This window comes from Dama dama, chromosome 27 (assembly GCF_033118175.1).
Source record: "Dama dama isolate Ldn47 chromosome 27, ASM3311817v1, whole genome shotgun sequence".
NCBI lineage: Eukaryota > Metazoa > Chordata > Mammalia > Artiodactyla > Cervidae > Dama > Dama dama.
Window position 1 is genome coordinate 24,572,849 of NC_083707.1, and position 13,214 is coordinate 24,586,062.

Genomic DNA, 13,214 nt, shown 5'->3' on the forward strand with positions numbered 1-13,214 from the left:
GATTCCCCAGAATCATTCCCCAAACTCTGCATGACTGAATCACCTAATGAACAACTCCTGACCTCCCCTCCTCCCAGGCCCTTGCATCCAACATCCTACTTTGTTTCTGTGTGCTTGACTAATTTATCTAAAATAAAGGGAATTATGCAATGTTTATCTTTTGGTGATTGGCTTATTTCACTTAGCATTATATCCTTAAGATTCATTCATGTGGTAGGCTATGACAGGGTTTTCTTCTTTTCTTGAGACTGAATAATATTGCATTGTATTTATATACCACATTTTTTTAGCTATTCATCTGTCAGTGGACATTTAGGCTACTTCCTTCTCTTGGCTATTGTGAACAACTATCTTCATGTAATTTTAAATTCAGTTGGAAACTGTAAATTGCTGTATCTCCAATCTGTCTCACATTGTTACTTTGCTTTCCTTTTTTTAGTTTTCAGCAAAGTTGTTGAAAATGTGCATATGTACTGATTTAATGTTGACTATATTTTTCTTGTTCAGTGCAGACACATAGATATCAATAAGATAGTCCTGTTCAAGATGAAATAGTGTGGTGATTTGATAAATAATGAGATGCTATTGTCATTGCAGGATGAGTCTGCTCCAACAGACAAACAGTGTAAACCGGAGGCAGCCCAGGGCACTTACTCAACCTCAGCTGTTTCAGGCTCCCAGGAGGTGTTGTACATCAACGGAAATGGGACCTACAGTTACCATAGTTACAGAGGGCTCGGAGGGGGACTGCTAAATCTGAATGATGCATCTAGTAGTGGTGAGTCTTTATTACATATTATGTTTTTCTGTCAATTTGTGGGTATTAAATTCCCTAAACTTGAGAGAAAAAAATGGAATGCAGTGTTATAAGCAATAGTCAGTGCCAATCTGCTGAAAACAAGACCATTTAACACATGATGTCCACCTGCCTACAAGGACATCTCCCTGTTCCGTTGCTGTTTCTACGTATATGTAGCTGCACTATTAAGGACCTGAACAATTGCTGTTTTAAACTCAAAAATCTCAACTAGAGAAATAGCAATTTTTTTTAACCAAATAGTCACACATTCTTTCCTTGAAGCTGTAATGTACCACTCGTCAAAAATAATGACACATTTTCTCAATGTTCAAAGAAGAGGTTTTTAATTTGGAAAATTTGAGGTACCGGGAGCTTTATTGATTTATTGAAACATACACGGTTTTTTTAAGTAAGAAGATACAAACTGAAACAACACAGAGAAACAAACCATGGATCTCTAGCCAAAAGCTTGTCAATGACAATGGTGGGTTCCACCAGCAGTGGTAAATTTTTAGGAATTTCTTGAGCTTATATACCAGAATAAATTCCACATGTGTAATGTAAAGTCATACATCTTTTAGGAATACTGTACATGGGTGACTTTCCTATCACTGGGTTGTAGGAAAAGTTTTCCTAAACTATAAAATCCAATTTTATAAACTGTAAAACTACTTAAAATCCAGGGGAAAATATGTTCCATCATACACACACACACAACAAAATACATAAAGTAAAAATTAAATGATAAACTGCAAAATTACTAGCTACCTATACTACAAAGAGTTAGGCCAATACATGAAGGTCTTCTAAAAAGAAATACTCAAAACTACATATTTAATAAATAAGGCTATAAATATGAACATGCACTTTTCATAGAAAGCAATGCAAATGAGCTTAAATCCAGGTATAGCTACTCAAACTCACTCACTTCCAGTAAGAGAGATGCAGCTTCTATCTTTCAGATTAACAAAAGCCCAAATACTTACAGAATATTTCTTTGACTAGGCTGTGGGAAATGAGTAGATCTGCCTGTAGAAATGCAAAAACTTGGAGTAAACTTGACAATATCTGACAAAATTAAATATTCATTTGCCACTTGACCCAGAAATTTCTTTAGGAATCTCTTGTTAGCAGTTTATCTCAAAGACATACTGGCAAAAATACAAGACATATGCACTTGGCTATTTATTTGTTGCAGTGTTATTTATAAATGCACCAAAAAAGCTTACCAATAAAGATGTCTATCAAGAGATGGCTAGTTGATTCAATTATACTGCATCCACATAAGAAAGTTTATATATATTAAAAATTTATATATAAAATTTATATAGAGACCGGAATGGAAAACGAACAGAATAAAGAAGGGACTATAAGCCAGAATTATTCTCTGATTACAGTTGGTTGTGGTTTTTTCTTTTCTTTTTTTTCTTTTTTGGTAACTTTGAACATTTTATTTTGTATTGGGGTATAGCCAGTTAACAACGTTGTGGTAGTTTCAGGCGAACAGTGAGGGGACTCAGCCATACATGTACATGGAAGAGAATGGAAACATGTATATGTATGAATGAGTACACTTGTTTTTCATACTTTGTTTTTTAAGTTTAACTGAAACAATTTGCATAATTATGGAACAATATGATCTGAAGAATCCCTAGTATTGAAATAAAAATTATGCAAATGAACTTTATCTGTTTAATAAGTGGTTGACATAACCCCATAGAGAGGAACTTTTCCAAGGGATCTCAACAGTCATAATTTGATACCACAGTGTGAAAGCTTATGATAAAACCTTAAACTATTTTCAGTAATCATCTTATTATTTTGGAAATGTTGTCTGTGTGTTATAGTTTAGAATGAGTTTGTAATTATGTTGGTGTCAGTGAAAGATGGAATTTTCAGCAGGAGGCAAAGTAGATACAGATGTGAAATCAATAAGTTGAAGCAAAAACTCCATAATTTTGTAGTTGAATTGGTAGTATCACTGAGAGCTCAGTGTAGTTTGGTTTTAAAAGAAAAACATACTTCCTATCTTTTCTGCTGAAAATGTGTGGAAACACACAAGGCTCGGGCTCTTTGATCTGCCTTAGAATTAAAAGTCCTCTAAAGACAGAGTCACTGAATATTAGTCTGTATCAACTGACCTCCAGCTCAAAAGAGTGGTACCCGAAGTGGAAGAGAAAAAAAAGCAGCTTATTTTGAAACTCTTTGGGAAAAAGTTTCAAGTGTATATTCATCTTTTCAAAATCCAACTAGTGAGCCTTCTTAGTTGTTTTCAATGTTTATTTTTATTTGAACAACAAATCAGCAGGAAAGGGGAAGTCTAAGACCAGAAATGGAAAACATAAGCAAAAGTTAAGCCTTCTCTTAGCCTATAACGCAAGAAACAGTAATGTTCTTTTTAAATATTTTACATAGCAAGTAAAACCTGATAGGTAGCTCAGAACTTCACCACGAAATCAAAAAATTGGGGTGGGGGGAGGGAGTAGAGTCACTAAAGATAATAATGACATGATTTTTTGTCTTCTAGATTTAAAAAGATTGTTCATTTATGAAATTAATTTATTGAACTTTAATTATTAACACTAACTACCACTTCTGAATCATTATGGTGTTTCCATGTAGTCTCTGTTTAATCCTTATACAATCCTATGAGATATATTCTGCAATTTGGGGGAAATTTTTTATAAAACTGAACTTGCCCCCACTTGAAAATATCATGCCTAGGTACTACTTCCTTTTTTTCTAATGTGATTGAAACCTATTTTGTGAGGCTCAGAGAAGATGAGTGACTTGCCCCAAATCCCTCTTTAATAAAGGAAGGGAAGGGGCCAGGATTTGACAATCATTCTGACATCAGAGGCCACATTGTAAACCACTGAGCTGGCAATCTGTAATGGAATATAATGGAAGCAAGGAAGGAAGGAAGTGACAGCCCCTGGTAAACACTAATCTATTTTCTCTGGAAACTCTCCCAGCCTGGAAATTTCATATAAATGAATGAGTCACACAATATGTGGTCTTCTGTGTCTGGCTTCTTTCACTTAGATGCTGTTTTCAAGGTATACCTATGTTAGAGCATGTATCAATGCTTCATTTTTTATTGCCAAATGATGTTCCATTCTGTAGATATGTCATATTTTGTTTAGCAATATATCAATTGTTTAGTTCAGTTGATGGGCATTTGGTGTTTTCCACTTTGGGGTTACTATGAATAATGCTGTTATACACATTTACATAAAACATTGTATGTATATACATATATATATATATATATATATATATATATATATATATATATATATTATCATTTATTTGGGGGAATACCTGAGAGTGGAATTGCTGATGCATACATGTGGTCCATGTTTAACATTTTAAAGAAATTACAGACTGAACATGGGCTCTTTCAATTTTTAGAATGTCTCTCAACAAGTCTTACAGTATTTACAATACAAACTTTGCACTTCTTTCATTAATTCTATTGCTAAGTATTTCCCTTTGTGATGCTATTATAGAAGGTATATTTTCCTTAAAACATTATTTTATATTTTTTCTATTATTTTGGAATAGTCTGTGAAGCAGTGATATTAATTCTTTAAGTATTTGATAGAATTTGGTGATATCTGTGCCTGGGCTTTTCTGGAAGGATTTTGTTTCCTAAATCAATCTCTATTTACTTGTTAGAGGGCTGCTTATGTTGTCTCTTTCTTCTTTAAACTGCAGTTAGATAGTTTGTATGTTTGCAGGAGTTGATCCATTCACCAGAATTATCTAATTTATTGATACAAGTGTCATAGTCTTCTTTCACAAACCTTTTTATTTTTGTAAGGTCAGTAGTGATGCTCCCAATGTCATTTCTGATTCAAGTTATCTAAGTGTTCTCTTTCTTCTTGGTGATTCTTGGTAAAGGTTTTGTCAGTTTTCTTGATCATTTCAAAGAGCAAACATTTTGTTTCATTGATTTTCTTATGGCTTTTCCATTCTCTATTTCACTGATTTCAACTCCCCTATTTAATATTTCCTTCACTTTGCTTACATTAAATTTAGTTTGCTCTTTGTTTCCAATGTCTTAACCTGAAAAGTTAAGACATTTATTTGAAGGTTTTTTTTTAATCTTTTTGTTTATAGGCATTTGATAGTGAAAGTTAGTCGTTCAGTCGTATCTGACTTTTTGCGATCCCATGAACTGTAGCCTGACCAGTTCCCCTGTCTATGGAATTCTCCAGGCAAGAGTACTGGAGTGGGTTACAGCTATAAATTTCCTTCTAGGCACTGCCTTATCCGTATTACAGAAGTTTTGGTATGTTGTGTTTTTGCTTTCATTCACTTCAAAGTATCTTGTAATTTCCTGTATCATTTCTTCTTTGATCCATTGATTATTTACAAATATGCTGTTTAATTGCCATATAATTGTGAATTTCCCAAATTTCTTTCTGTCGATGACTTTGAAAAATTTCAATCCTTTCAAGTTTATTGAACCTGGCTTAATGACCTGGATTATGGTCTATCCTGGGGAATGTTCCACATGTTCCTGAAAAGTATGTCTATTCTACCATAGATAGTAAGATATTTTATAAATATGTAGTAGGCCTAGTTGGGTTACAGTGCTGAAATCTTCTATATTCTTGTTGATCATCTGCCTAGTTATTGCCAGTATTGAAAAAAATGGTATTGAGATCTCCAACTACCGTCATTGAATTATTTATTTTTGCCTTCAATTCTGCCAGTTCTGTCTCATTCATTTGTCAGTCAGTCATTATGTACATATATTGTTTATACTGTTTCCCAGGTGGCTCAGTGGTAAATTCTGCCTGCCAATGCAGGAGACGCGGGTTGGAAACCTGGGTGGGGAAGGAGGAGAAGGAAATGGCAACCCACTCCACTATTCTTGCCTGGGAAATCACATGGACAGAGGAACCTGGTGGGCTACAGTCCATAGGGTCTCAAATGTTGGACACAACTCACACACACACGCATTGCTTATATTATTATATCTTCCTGACAGACTGATGCTTTGTTGTTGTAAAATATTCCCCTTTTTATCTAAAAACTTTATAAAAGTCTATTTTGCCTAATATTAATTACTGATGTAATATCAGAAAAAGAGAATGGTAGCTTAGATTATCATAGTGATACTAAAAATGAAGAGACGTGGCCAAAGCTTTGGACAAGGAAATGACATATAGAAGAATGTAGAACAAACGTTTCCTCTACTCAAACACAACCAAAATAATTTATCTTTACTCACTAAATGTCAAAATAATTGTGGGAGCCCAATGCCAAATGAAAACGTGGGGCCTCATGTTTAAGAATGAAGAATTGCAAGACGGTAACAGCACAGCATTAAATAAAGCATGAGACACTTTTGAGCACAATCCTGTGGGATTATATATTTCCTGTCCCATTTTGTTACTTTGATTTATTCAGCAAGTTGGAGCAAGCATCATGTTTTCATAAAAAAGGCAGGGAGCTACTGGTAAAGAGAAAGATACTATATACAGTGAGGGAAAAGATTCAAAACACAAGTGAGAATATTTTTAGAGAGTTTTTTTGAGAAGAGAGAAAGAACTTTGGAGGAACTGCCAATCAAGGGTAAAACTTGAGAGGGAAATGAAAGGGGAAATGCTGCTATGGATTATTAATTAGCAGGACTCCAAAAGTTTTCTTGCCTTTCTACCCATTCTCCACAGAGAAATCAGGGTAATCTTTAAGGAAAGGAAAACCTGATCACATCACTTCAATATCTAAAACCCTTCTTTGGCTCTCATTGTTTTTAGAAAAATGATATTAGCTAGCTCTTCATGCCTTAGGATCCTCCCTCCTGAAGTTTTCTTTGATCATTTTTTACTCCCACATCTCTCATTTATTGCTCATTTTTTAAATCCTGAACTCTGCAGGTCTAGATCAGGTACAGTCATAACTCTAATAGCATCCTGAATTTGTCCCTTGAAGCATGTACCACAGAGCACATAAACATATACATACATGTTTAATCACAATATGCTGTTATTAAATCCCCAGTTGTATTGTTCAGTGATGGTAAAAAGCAACATAGGAAATCTGGTATTGGTTCCAAGTATGCAGCCATACAAGTGAGCAGTTGTTATCAGTTCAGTTCAGTTGCTCAGTCTTTTTCAACTCTTTGAAGCCCCAGGGACTGTTCTTATAGAAAGTAGTTGTATTAGAAAATGATTTCCATAAATTTGCCACTCGAATATAGATACTATGGTGCTATGATGAAGTTATCAGTTCAGTTCAGTTGCTCAGTCATGTCTGCAACCCCATGGACTGCAGCACGCCAGGCCTCAACTTCCGTGCCATCAACACCCAGAACTTGTTCAAACTGATGTCCATCAAATCAATGATGCCATCCAACCATTTCATCCTCTGTCGTCCCCTTCTCCTCCTGCCTTCAATCTTTCCCAGCATCAGGGTCTTTTCAAATGAGTCAGTTCTTTGCATCAGGTGGCCAAAGAATTGGAGCTTCAGCATCAGTCCTTGCAACAAATATTCAGGACTGATTTCCTTTAGAATTGACTGATTGGATCTCCTTGCAGTCCAAGGGACTCTCAAGAGTCTTCTCCAACACCACAGTTCAAAAGCAGCAATCCTTCGGCACTCAGCTTTCTCTATGGTCCAACTCTCACATCCATACATGCCTACTGGAAAAACCATAGCTTTGACTAGACGGACCTTTGTTGGCAAAGTAATGTCTCTGCTTTTTAATTTGCTGTCTAGGTTGGTCATAACTTTTCTTCCAAGGAGCAAGCATCTTTTCATTTCAGGGATGCAGTCACCATCTGCAGTAATTTTGGAGCCCAAGAAAATAAAGTCTGTCACTGTTTCCATTGTTTCCCCATTTATTTGCCATGAGGTGATTGGACCAGATGCCATGATCTTCATTTGTTTTTTGCATGCTGAGTTTTAAGCCAGTTTTTTCACTCTTCTCTTTCATGAAGAGGCTCTTTAGTTCCTCTTTTCTTTCTGCCATAAGGGTGGTGTCATCTGCATATCTGTGGTTACTGATATTTCTCCTGGCAATCTTGATTCCAGTTTGTGCTTCACACAGCCTGGCATTTTGCAAGATGTACCCTGCATATAAGTTAAATACTCGGGGTGACAATATACAGCCTTTCCCAATTTGCAACCAGCCTGTTGTTCCATGTCCAGTTCTAACTGTTGCTTCTTGACCTGCATACAGATTTCTCAGAAGGCAGGTAAGGTGGTCTGGTATTCCCATCTCTTGAAGAATTTTCCAGTTTGTTGTGATCCACACAGTCAAAGGCTTTGGCTTAGTCAGTAAAGCAGAAGTAGGTATTTTTCTGGAAGTCCCTTGCTTTTTCTGTGTTTGCAATTTTATCTCTGGTTCCTTTGCTTTTTCTAAATCCAGCTTGAACGACTAACTTGTCTTTAAGTCTCCCCACAAAAAAGCTTCACCACCATTGAATGATAAAAGCTAAATAGACTTGAGAAATAATTTGATATCTACCTCCTTATTATTTAGGGGCCATTAAGAAAGAAACAGGCCAGGAAAGATAGGTGACTTGCTAAAGGTCATACATGTTGACTTTTTGGGTATTTAGTTAGTGCATCTTTTGACTTTTTGTATAATGAGATAAAATTTTCTTTGAAAAGTGAAAGTGTTAATCATTCAGTTGTGTCGATTCTTTGCAACCTCAAGGACTGTAGTCTGCCAGTCTCCTCTGTCCATGGAATTCTCCAGTCAAGAATACTAGACTGGGTTGCCATGCCCTCCTCCAGTGGATCTTCCAAATCCAGAGATCGAACCCAGGTCTCCCTTATTGCAGACAGGTTCCTTACTGTATGAGCCACAGGGAAGCCCCTAAAGGCTCTTTAGAATACAGCAGAGAACAACTGTGAGCAATTCAGATTGTGTGTTACTGAGAAGAAACAAGAGTAGCAGAATAATCAGAATGGCCTGTAGGAAAAATGAGATGGCTTCCTTTGAGCCTTGGCCTTGGGCTGAGCATAATTGAGTGAGGGGAGCAAAGACTAGTCTAGACTTTAGACTTAAACCAAAAAGAGTTTCTCTAGCTCACATTTGACAAAGGTCTCTAGCTATGGTGACGATAGCAAAGCAAATGGTTGATTTCATGTTGTGAAGGAGCTTTAAATAACATTTCTTCTCAAAAAACACATTCTGCCTGTAGCCCTGGTATTGGCTACTGCTGTTTTTATTTTGTTTAGTTTTTGCTTGTTTTAACCACAGGAGGGCACCAAGATTGATCAGACCTGCAAATGCCTTTATTTGGGGACTTTCTTCATAAATTCTGGGAACCCCATGCATTCTGACTTTTCAAATGGTATTATCTTTAGCTTGTTTTTTTCATATGTAAGACATCAGAATAGTCATTCCCTGTAACAGATTTGGAACTGTGGAGAAAGAAACTACATACATATACATAAATCTTGAGATCTAAAAAGGCGTAGCAGCAAATTAGCATTATATGAGATGCCAACATCATATCTGATGGCTGACAACTCCAGTTAATCTAAGTTTGAGAATACTTAATTTTAGAATTTGTAGAGATCCTCCAAAATGTATGGAAGGAAGCAACAACTTTCAAGAGACCAAGTTGAAGTAGCTATGCTGCTAAGTCACTGCAGTTGTGTCCGACTCTGTGCGACCCCGTAGACGGCAGCCCACCAGGCTCCCCCATCCCTGGGATTCTCCAGGCAAGAACACTGGAGTGGGTTGCCATTTCCTTCTCCAATGCATGAAAGTGAAAAGTGAAAGTGAAGATGCTCAGTCATGTCTGACTCTTAGCGACCCCATGGACTGCAGCCTACCAGGCTCCTCCGTCCATGGGATTTTCCAGGCAAGAGTACTGGAGTGAGGTGCCATTGCCTTCTCCATGAAGTAGCTATACATCTGACTTAATTTATAAAGGAGAAGAAGACCATCACAATTCAAACCATTAAGGGAGAAACTGGGAGGTAATTTGAGTTAGTAGCATAAATGGATGGCAGAGTTTGAAAGAGATACAATATTTGCAAAACCTGTATTGGAATGTAAATACTCTATCAGTTCAGTCAGTCAGTTCAGTCACTCAGTCGTGTCCGACTCTTTGTGACCCCATGAATCGCAGCACGCCAGGCCTCCCTGTCCATCACCAACTCCCAGAGTTTACTCAAACTCATGCCCATCAAGTCGGTGATGCCATCCAGCCATCTCATCCTCTGTCGTCCCCTTCTCCTCCTGCCCCCAATCCCTCCCAGCATCAGGGTCTTTTCCAGTGAGTCAACTCTTTGCATCAGGTGGCCAAAGTATTGGAGTTTCAGCTTTAGCATCAGTCCTTCCAATGAACACCCAGGACTGATCTCCTTTAGGATGGACTGGGTGGATCTCCTTGCAGTCCAAGGGACTCTCAAGAGTCTTCTCCAACACCACAGTTCAAAAGCATCAATTCTTTGGCACTCAACTTTCTTCACAGTCCAACTCTCACATCCATACATGACCACTGGAAAAACCATAGCCTTGACCAGATGGACCTTTGTTGGCAAAGTAGTGTCTCTGCTTTTTAATATGCTGTCTAGGTTGGTCATAACTTTCCTTCCAAGGGGTAAGCGTCTTTTAATTTTATGGCTGCAATAGTGTTGAATTAGTCTCTTCTGTACAATGCAGTGAACCAGCTGTATGTGTACATATATCCCCTCCATCTTGGACCTCCCGCCCATCTAGGTCATCGCAGCTCCAAGCTGAGCTCCCTGTTTCTATACAGCAAGTCCCCAGTAGGTACCTGTTTTAGCCATGGTAGAGTTTATGTATCAATCCAGTCTTCCAATTCAAATGTATTAGGAACATAAGCCCTACAGATTATGTACTATGTTCAAGAAGAATGTAAAGGCAAAAGAATGAAAAGGATATTTTTAACAACATTTAGATTTCATTTAACAAGTATTTTTGGATTCTCATGTTCAATTCACTGTATTAAGTGTTTTTTTTGGCTTGGACTGCTATAACAAGAATTCCATAGACTGGGTAGCTTAAACAACAAACATTTGTTTCTCATAGTTCTGCAGGCTGTGAAGTCCAGGCTTAAGGTGCTGGCACATTTGTTGTCTGGTAAGAGCCTGCTTTCTGGTCCACAGAGGACCATCTTTTCACTGTTCCTCTTTCACACAGTGGAGGGATGAGGGAGCTCTCTGAAATCTTTTCCTTATAAGGGCACCAATTCCATTCATGAGTCCTCTATCCTCATGACCTAATCAGCTCCCAAAGGCCCCACCATCTACTACCATCGCTTGTGATTTCAGCAAGTGAATTTGGCAGGGAGGGGAATGCAAACATGCCATCTATAGCAGGTACATTAAGAGAAAACAGAGTTGAATAAGGCAGAATCTCTGACGTTAAGATAAAAAAATTAAGCATTCCTCTTCCTTGTGTCTGAACGTCAAAATCCTTTAATTCATTTTTATAGAAACGCATTTCTATTGTGGTGAAATTCACATAATATTAACTATTCTTAAATTAATTTTTATTGAACTATAGTTGCTTTACAATATTGTGTTAGCTTCTGTTGTAAAGCAAAGTGAACCAGCCACACATATACATATGTCCCGTCCCTTGTGGACTTCCTTCTGATTCAGGTCACTTCGGTGCTTTAAGTAGAGCTCCCTGTGCTATGCAGTATGTTCTCATTAGTTATCTATTTTATACTTGGTGTCAATAGTGTATACTTGTCAATCCTCCTGCCCCGCCATTCCCTTTAGTCCTTGCTATCCATATATTTATTTTCTACCCCTGTGTCTCTATTTCTGTTTTGCAGATAAGATCATCTATACCATTTTTCTGGGTTCCACATGTATACATTAGTATACGATGTTTGTTTTCCTCTTTCTGACTGACTTCTCCCTGTATGACACTCTCTAGGTCAATCCATGTTTCTGCAAATGACCCCAGTTTAAATCGTACTTCCTCTGTGAAACTTGACTCTCCCTCGCCACTTTTCCACCCTTTGGAAGATTAATCACTCTCCTGCCTTTATTCTAGCACTTATCTTACTGAATTGTGACATCCTCACTCCTGGAAATCAAGAACTGTCCTCTATTACATCCCTTGAATAAGGCCAGGAATATAGTAAGTGTTCAATCATATTGGGTTAATTAATGAAAAAATTTTAAAAATAGAATATTTAGTTCCAAAATAAAAACAGTACCAAGAATTATTGATGTGTATTGGATGTAGGCTGAAGGATTTATCTTTGATGAAGCAAAGTGGCTGAAATTGAGAATTCTGAGGTGAAAGAGGAAGATTTCAAAGATTCTGTGAACCCCTGAATAAGTGTGAATAGCAATAGGAAAATCTTGCCCATGTTGGAGACTTCATCACATGGAAAGAATGCACTTCAAATCCTTTGTTAGCCAACCTCCATTTGTTTAGAGCTGGCAAGGGTCTGCACCCAACAGTCCGGATTTTCAACTTGGACTGTTATCAAAATGACAGCAGTTACAATTTTTATAAAGAACTTATTCAAATCATCCCACTGAAATGAGAAGCAAGCAAGCAGCTAATCCTCACGTTATTATCACATCCAATTACATAGGCCCTTGGAATGCTTTCTTTCTATCAGGAAGTTCACATGGCGCTGTCTAAAGAGGGCAATTGTTCGCAGCAGTCATCCTCTGGATCTATTGAGTCTAAATTATATGCATAATGCATAAGTTAACTACTGACGTTTCCTCTCCACAAACTCCATTGGGCAGACTTTTCAATTCGTTTTTCAGCTCTCATATAAACTGGGCTAATACACAGACCACAATCTAACAAGACCAAATTGTAGTAATAATGACCATAATAGCTAACATTTGTACGACAGTTTCTAGTTTGCTCAAGTCTTTGTATTTGTGACGTTCTTTGCTCCTCGCTAATATTGAGGATCATCAGCTGTAAAGATGCTTTGAACCAGAGCCTATACTTATGAGTTTAAGGGAGTTTGGCTGGAAGATTCATCACCACACTAGATGTGGTTCACAGTGGTGTGATCTGTTTGGTATGTGGACATTGCTGTCCCTCAGCATCGACATTCTGAGACATCACTGCTCTTCTGAAATAGTCAAGAGTGCTTCTGTTCATTTACTGTCTTCACTCCTCATCAACCATTTACTCTTTAATCCACTATAATTGATTTATGCCCCACATTTTGCTAAAACTGGTCAGGTTAAGTCTCTCAGTGATCCCACTTATTGCCACGCTAGAAGTGCTTTTGCCCTTCATCTTACCAGATGTCTTGGGTAACATTTTAATCTGTGGATAACTAGAGCCTTGAAATATCCACTCTCTTCGTGTCCATGTCACCTTGTGTGCTTACTTGCTCAGTCTTGTCTGACTCAGGCTCCTCTGTCCATGGGGATTCTCCAGGCAAGAATACTGGAGTGGGTTGCCATGCCCTTCTCC

At 37.6% G+C, this 13,214-nt stretch overlaps 1 protein-coding gene across 6 annotated transcripts in view; it reads left to right on the forward strand.

The window, feature by feature from the left end:
* NOL4 (nucleolar protein 4) overlaps positions 1–13,214 on the forward strand; it is a 450,364-nt gene that overhangs the window by 374,510 nt on the left and 62,640 nt on the right. For all 6 annotated transcript variants that reach the window (XM_061130798.1, XM_061130797.1, XM_061130799.1 and 3 more), the window contains one exon: positions 598–778. In XM_061130798.1, coding sequence (XP_060986781.1) covers positions 598–778 — 181 coding nt within the window. The remainder of the gene's footprint in view (positions 1–597; positions 779–13,214) is intronic.